The 8137-nt window shown below is 47.5% G+C and overlaps 1 protein-coding gene across 2 annotated transcripts in view; it reads left to right on the top strand.

Annotated features, from left to right (window-relative positions):
* The first annotated feature begins 2342 nt into the window (after positions 1–2342).
* The window catches only part of MAML2 (mastermind like transcriptional coactivator 2), a 294181-nt gene continuing 288386 nt past the window's right edge, over positions 2343–8137 (top strand). Inside the window, exons 1-2 of one of the 2 annotated variants that reach the window (XM_043504180.1) lie at positions 2343–2624; positions 2950–4250. In XM_043504180.1, the coding sequence (XP_043360115.1) occupies positions 3813–4250 (438 nt within the window). In that variant the 5' untranslated portion in view covers positions 2343–2624; positions 2950–3812. Of the gene's footprint in view, positions 2629–2949; positions 4251–8137 lie in introns of both variants that reach the window. The other variant, XM_038387379.2, reaches the window with a different exon arrangement.

Here is an 8137-nt window from a genome sequence, read left to right as displayed (position 1 = left end):
CATTCTGGATAAACAGTGTGGGTGTGTGAGGTAAATACGGTAAATATCTTGCACACAGCAAACACCTTCTATAAATTTGAATTACTGATTACATTTTGTTGATTTTTTTTTAAATAAGAAATGTACATTTATATTTTGGGTCCAGAGGTCAGAACTAAAGAGCTTAAAAAAATATATGATGTAGCAAACTTAGAAGGATCATGTTTTCTTTTTATTTCTCTTAAATAGCATTACAGACAACTGATAGGATACCACACCTTGTTGTTCATTTCCATATATATATATATATATATATATATATATATGTTTTACTCTGGGCAATAAATGAGTGTGATCTAAAATTAAAAATTTGATGTTTGTGAAAGAATATGTACACAAAGCTAACTCTCAAGGACTCTCCTGGGTTTTTATTAGTTTTTTGTATCTCAAAAATGAGTTTTATGTTGAAGAGGTCTATTTTGCAATGTATGCATAGCAGCATACATTGTCCATAATTAACAAGGGCATTGTAGTTGTCCACAAGAAAAAATGGATACAGGATGAACATAGCACTCCTTGAACTTGTTAAGTTAAACAATCCCACAAAGGCTAAAGAATGTGTTCAAATAGTATCTTTAGATGGGAAAACTAAATGAGAGCCAAAAGGTTTACAAACTGCAGTCATTTTAACTAGAGACAAGAAGCATCACTGAAAAACTAATTGCTGAAATAGATCAAAATTAAAGGCCCCAATTCAGTAAAGCACTTTAGCAGATGGTTAACTTTAAGCATGTTCTTCAGTCCCATTGCAGTCAATGTAACTCTTAAGCAATTTAGGTTTTTCAAAATGTATGCTATTTTCTTTTAAATATATCAAATAAATAGCAATAAATTCTTCCAGGTTCATTCAACCATTCAGTGATAAACAAAAATCCACTCTCCACTTTAGCCACACTTCCCTCTTCTTAACTCAGCTCCTTCAAATGCCTGGGACACCAGACAGGGCTTGCAGCATGCCTTAAAATCAAAGAACTGGGTTCTGTTGAATCAAAAAGAACAAGGCAGTGAGGTTTGGCCCTGCATGTTGACTGAGCTGTGGGACCAGTCCTGCAGTTCTCACTCAGGCACAACAACCACTGAGAAACTCCTGTGAGTGGTTATTTGAATGTGCAGTTTCTTGGCTGATCTCACGTGTCCAGGATCACAGTGAAATAAGCATGGTTGGGTTTACCTGCATATATAGACAGCATGTATGTTTTAGGCGATTTTTAAAATCCTTTTGCTTCATTATTTCTAACTTTAAGTAAAAAGGATTTTTGTGTGTGTGGAAAGTGATAAGCACCTGAAAATGAAGGCTCATGAATGAGAGTGCATTTTCATCTTTAATCAAGCATTTCTAGTGTGTCACTATAACACATCCACATTATTACTACTGGTATTCCAGTAGTACCAAATGAGAATGGGGTGCCCCATTGTGCTATAAAATCACAATCATGAGAAGCAGTCCCTGCCCCAAAGATTTTATAGCCTAAATGGAGAAGTCAGACAAAAGAAGTATTATTGTGTTCATTTTACAGAGGGGGACTGAAACACAGAGATTAGAGCCCACATCATTAAAGATATTTAGGTGCCTAACTCCTATTTATTTGAATGGGAGTTAGGCATGTAAAGACCTGGGCCTACATCAGTTGCCCAAGTACACACAGGAAGTCTGGGTCAGAGCTGGGAACTGAACCCAAAGATCCTGAATCCCAGCCTTGACCACAGAGACCCTTGATCTGCTCAGATATGCGTACACGGCATTGCACAAGAATGGCTACTTTTGTTTTTCCACTTGTACTGTGGAGAAATCCAGCTGCTAAGAGAGTTCATAGCTGTGATTTATCTGTGAAACTTCTAGTAATTGCACAAAGGGCTTGATGCGGGGGCAGGAGGGTAAGCAGGGCGCCCTAATATAATTACAGGTTTCAGAGTAGCAGCCCTGTTAGTCTGCATTCGCAAAAAGAAAAGGAGTACTTGTGGCCACAAGTACTCCTTTTCTTTTTGCTAATATAATTAGTGGATGATTAGGCAACACAAAGATATATATATACCGAAGGAGGGAAATTTATTCCCAACGAACAAGGGAAGGCATTGGACATTCAGAGCCAGGGAAGAGGTAGCATATAAAACCTGGGGATGGCAAAGGGGATTTCCTTGGCTTCCATCCATACAAATAAATCACTGGGATCAGAGTTCATCATTTGCTTCTCTCTTCATTCACCTCCTTTGCCGCTTGGAGGCTTCGTGTTTCTCTTTTGCCTCTTCCCCGTGCCCATTGCTCTTTCCTGCAGTGACACCGGCCTCCCACTAGGGCTTCCCAAGACGCTTTCTCCTCCGCCGCCGCTCTGCCTTATGCGAGCACAATGAAAGCCTGTGTGTACCCGTCACCCCCGTGCAGTGAGCCAGTACCAGCAAAGCAGCTCACAACAGACAAGAAAGAGAAAGGGATGTTGCGAGGTACTTTTCCCGTATCAAGCGGGGGAATCCAACAGAGTCATCGCTGATAATTGCACCACAGACACCTAGCCCCACGCTGCGGGGGATGGACTATACAAACCCACAAAGGAAAATCCGTGGACTACTCCCGGTGCGAAGTGCTGGAAGTTTGTAAGTTTCGCTATCATTTGTAATTGCGCTGACGAGCGATATGTCTATGTGTGGGTCTTCTCGTGCTTTTCGTGATATTGTGCTTGAAACTGAAATATCGGGGGGGGGAGTGAGAAGTGGCGTATAAAGGGAAATATGCTAAAGGTGATATTTGCCTACGTTCTTAGCTTGCTTTTATTGCTGGGGGAGGGGGTCCGGGGTGGATATAAACACTTAATACGGATTTTACAGAGTGGCTGGATTAATAGAAAGCAAAGCATGGTCTGAAAGTCCAGTTACGGATATTGTTACCAACTGGGGATCCATCTCTTTTCTTTTTAGAGGAGCTACAATACTAGCTGCAGACAGTTGGAGACAGTAATAAGACCAGAAGACTGGAGAGCAAAGAGAGAGAGAGAGAGAGAGACGAGAAAACACAAAGACTTAACTCATCTGAACCTCCTCCTCCTCCTCCCGCCCCCTTTATCCGCACGTTTCTTGAAGGCTTATAAAAAAATCCTCTCGACCAAATTAAAACAAACCAAAACAAGGGACAGTCTTTGAGCTCCTTCGCCCCATCACTGCAATTTCTTCCTTTAGAGAACCGTCCCCTTAAAGAATCTCTCCCTCCTCCCGAAAATTAAATAATGAAATAAAGCCGCCAAGTTTCTCTCATTTGGGAGGGTGAGTCCCTCCGTCTGGGGGACTGATTTTTTTTAAGGCAGTGGGTTGGTGGTTTGATTTGTTTCATTATTAGTTCCCTTGAGAAAGGTCTCTTCCCCCCCCGCAGGATTTTTGCTGTGTGCATCCATGAACCCTTCACCCTCTCCCTTGTTCTAATTTGTTTTAATCTCCCTCCTTCAAATGGTCATCTGCAGTCTTGGGACGCAAACCGCCCATCATCTTTAATTCTATGTTGGCAAATACCTAGCCATCGCGGGTCAATCCCATCCCGCCCCCACCCCAGCTCTGGCAAGCTCCTCCAGAGAGGTCAAGCCCGATTGCTAAAGGGTGGGGGTGGGGGAGGCTGATCGAGATTTGGGGACTGCCTGGCCCGGGCTCGGGCTCCCTTCTCCCCCCGAGCCAGCCCATCCCTCCCTCCCCGTCCCCATCCATGTGGCAGTGAGAACAGAGCTCAGCGTTGTCAGGGGCAGCATCGCCGGCGCTACCCAGCCGGAGCAGCGAGCAGCAGCGTGGCCGGCAGGATGGGGGACACGGCTCCCCCCCAGGCCCCGGATCTCGGGGCCGGTCTCCTGGGAGGGGGCTCGGTGGCCCCCCGGGTGCACAGCGCCATCGTGGAGCGGCTGCGAGCCCGCATCGCCGTCTGCCGCCAGCACCACCAGAGCTGCGAGGGACGCTACGAGCGGGGCCGGGCGGAGAGCTCGGACCGCGAGCGGGAGAGCACCCTGCAGCTGCTGAACCTGGTGCAGCACGGCCAGGGGGCCAGGAAGAGCGGCAAGCACAGCAAGGGGGCGGGCAGCGCCGGCCCGGCTCCCTCTGCCGCGCCGCCGGACTATCACCCGCAGCTGCTCAGCAACGGGGCTGCTGGGGGCAGGAGTGGGATCAACGGGGAGCAGCAGCAGCAGCAGCCGCAGCCGGGCTCAGCGGCCGAGGCGGGGCAAAGGAACTCGGCCCTCATTGCGGTGAGTCAGATCCTGTCTCCTTCCAGTTCACCGCGTCGCCTGCAGGTTGTGCGCCTCTGTGTGGGCACCTGGCGACAGTGGGGCAAGGGCAGAGACACAGGGCCGGTCAGTGTGGGGCGTGTGGGCATGGGGTGCCATAGAGGCAGAGTGCGTGAGCATCAGGCGCCACTGGTGTCGGTACTTGGAGCCACAGGTATGGGGCACTGGGTGCCACTGATGTTGAATGTTGGGTACGAGGTGCCACTGGCATGGGACATTGGGTACTGGGTGTCTCTGGCGTTGGATGTTGGGGACGAGGTGCCACTGGCATGGGACATTGGGTACTGGGTGTCTCTGGCGTTGGATGTTGGGGACGAGGTGCCACTGGCATGGGACATTGGGTACTGGGTGTCTCTGGCGTTGGATGTTGGGGACTAGGTGCCACTGGCATGGGACATTGGGTACTGGGTGTCTCTGGTGTTGGATGTTGGGGACTAGGTGCCACTGGCATGGGACATTGGGTACTGGGTGTCTCTGGCGTTGGATGTTGGGGACGAGGTGCCACTGGCATGGGACATTGGGTACTGGGTGTCTCTGGCGTTGGATGTTGGGGACTAGGTGCCACTGGCATGGGACATTGGGTACTGGGTGTCTCTGGCGTTGGATGTTGGGGACGAGGTGCCACTGGCATGGGACATTGGGTACTGGGTGTCTCTGGTGTTGGATGTTGGGGACGAGGTGCCACTGGCATGGGACATTGGGTACTGGGTGTCTCTGGTGTTGGATGTTGGGGACGAGGTGCCACTGGCATGGGACATTGGGTACTGGGTGTCTCTGGTGTTGGATGTTGGGGACGAGGTGCCACTGGCATGGGACATTGGGTACTGGGTGTCTCTGGTGTTGGATGTTGGGGACGAGGTGCCACTGGCATGGGACATTGGGAACTGGGTGTCTCTGGTGTTGGATGTTGGGGACTAGGTGCCACTGGCATGGGACATTGGGAACTGGGTGTCTCTGGCGTTGGATGTTGGGGACTAGGTGCCACTGGCATGGGACATTGGGTACTGGGTGTCTCTGGCGTTGGATGTTGGGGACTAGGTGCCACTGGCATGGGACATTGGGTACTGGGTGTCTCTGGCGTTGGATGTTGGGGACTAGGTGCCACTGGCATGGGACATTGGGTACTGGGTGTCTCTGGCGTTGGATGTTGGGGACTAGGTGCCACTGGCATGGGACATTGGGTACTGGGTGTCTCTGGCGTTGGATGTTGGGGACGAGGTGCCACTGGCATGGGACATTGGGTACTGGGTGTCTCTGGTGTTGGATGTTGGGGACGAGGTGCCACTGGCATGGGACATTGGGTACTGGGTGTCTCTGGTGTTGGATGTTGGGGACGAGGTGCCACTGGCATGGGACATTGGGAACTGGGTGTCTCTGGTGTTGGATGTTGGGGACTAGGTGCCACTGGCATGGGACATTGGGAACTGGGTGTCTCTGGTGTTGGATGTTGGGGACTAGGTGCCACTGGCATGGGACATTGGGTACTGGGTGTCTCTGGCGTTGGATGTTGGGGACTAGGTGCCACTGGCATGGGACATTGGGAACTGGGTGTCTCTGGCGTTGGATGTTGGGGACTAGGTGCCACTGGCATGGGACATTGGGAACTGGGTGTCTCTGGTGTTGGATGTTGGGGACTAGGTGCCACTGGCATGGGACATTGGGAACTGGGTGTCTCTGGTGTTGGATGTTGGGGACTAGGTGCCACTGGCATGGGACATTGGGTACTGGGTGTCTCTGGCGTTGGATGTTGGGGACTAGGTACCACTGGTATGAGACATTGGGTGCCACTGGTATGGAGCATACGGGATGTCACCCATATGGGATGGGGGTACTGAGTGCCACTGGTGTGCGGCATGAGTACCGGGTACTATCAATGTAGAATGCATGGATACTGAGGGTCATTGGCACAGGTATGTGGGCATCAGGTGCTATCAGCCCAGGGGGCATAGGCTCTGATGCTATACTGTGGACAGTGTGAATAAATGGGGCGTGAGCACGGGATGCCACCAATGCAGGGTGCCTGGATAGCAGATGCTACTAGTGCACTTGTGTGATGTGTGGGAACCTGCTGTCTCCTGTGTTTACTGGCATTCGTACAAAATGACATGTCTGTCAGTGGCGAAGGCAGGGAAAACCTCCAGCATGCCCATCACAACTTCTTGTTTCCTGCAAAGGAACTTTATTTGCCACTATGATGATGTATGTTTCTGATGTCCCCAGCATGCTGTGTGTACTGTACATATATCCTCCAGCCATTCATGATGGCCTTAAAAATATACCAGCCCAGACACAACATTTATTCACCCACAATTTAGTTTTATGATTATGGGGGGGGGGGAATCTGGCATTGGGTGAATGGGCAAATAGGATTTTCCAAAGCTGATGCATATGTATATATATAAATCAATATCTGTAAAAAAGACCAAGCAAGCAAAATCTCCCCCATACATACACATCTCCATTTCAGTTTAATTGAATGAGGCTTTGTTGGCATGACAAGTTATACAAGTGTTTCTAAAGTGTAAAAATACAGTGTAAAATATTACTGTCTAGATAGAGTTCTGTATAGGTGGGTATAGCTATGTTTTAACCTTCTTCTGAAGACACTCCTGGAAACAGGATGCCATACTAGATGGATCATCATTTTGTTCCAGTCTGGCAATTCTTATGTTTTTACATATGCAGGCACGCATAGGTCTTGATCCTGCACTCACTGAAGTTAGTGACAAAACTCCCATTGACTTCACTGCTGCAGGATCAGGCCTGTAGACCTCAATCCTGCAAATACTTGCACATGTTCTTGACTTTACACAGATGAATAGTCTCTGACATGGACAAAGTTAAGCAAGTCTTTGCAGGATCAGGGCCATATGCAGTATCTAGATTGATTTATTAATCTTTTGGATTTTTGAACTATTGTAATCAGTTTATGTGTTTGCATTTCACCCAATGTATGTGACTTTGCCCTCCAAACCAGCATTTCTTTCAGAATTCCACACACAGAAGATACCTCTGGTGTCATTATATGTCTGCTTTGTGATGTCTCTTTAACTTCCATTTCAAGCCAGCTCTAAGAAAAATACATAATCAGTAAATGGTTAAAACACAATTTAAAAGGTTAAAATGAATATTTACTGAGTTAGAGGACAAAAGCAGCATTAAAAATATTCCCAGTGGATTAAATGATCCCCAGTGTATTTTAACATATTGTCCAGGGCTCAATTGAAAGAAAGATTTTAACTCTGAGCAATAGTTTGTTGCTATTGCTTTTGCACCCAGTCAATATTTATACAATGTACACATAGATAGTGAAAAAAGGTGTGTGTGTATAGGTTAGCTTTAAATTCTGAAGATCAGCAAACACTTAAATATGATGAATTCTTAACATTATGTAATATTGGGTAGCTAAACAACTGCTTCTCAGACTTGGTGTTTAAAGTATGAACTTGACCCAGAAAGGGTTTATTTGCTGTCATCACAGGACACATTTTATGGAGCAAAGTTGCAAGAGTTTTACAGATAATGCCACTTTGTAAATGGCATGATGAAAAGATATGTTGATCTTTTTAAATTGGAAAGTGTAGGCCTGAGTGTTGTAGATACAAAATAGGGAAGTCTCACTACTCTTTTTATGAGGAGTCTGCCTTGCTCTTGGAGCATGTACAGTGCTGCTTTTCCTTTCTACCACGACTCCAGAAAAACACACAATGAATGACAGTGATGGCTGTTATTTGAATGACTGAAAATAGCTTTGTGTACACACACACACACACACGTGTGCACGCCTTTTTAATACCTAATTTATTCTAAAATGAGACTCAGGCATCCGATGAAGTGAGCTGTAGCTC

The sequence above is a fragment of the Dermochelys coriacea genome, chromosome 1 (genome assembly GCF_009764565.3).
Source record: "Dermochelys coriacea isolate rDerCor1 chromosome 1, rDerCor1.pri.v4, whole genome shotgun sequence".
Classification (NCBI taxonomy): Eukaryota; Metazoa; Chordata; order Testudines; family Dermochelyidae; genus Dermochelys; species Dermochelys coriacea.
Note: the sequence above shows the minus strand (reverse complement) of the source record. Positions and strands in the feature narration are given on the sequence as shown.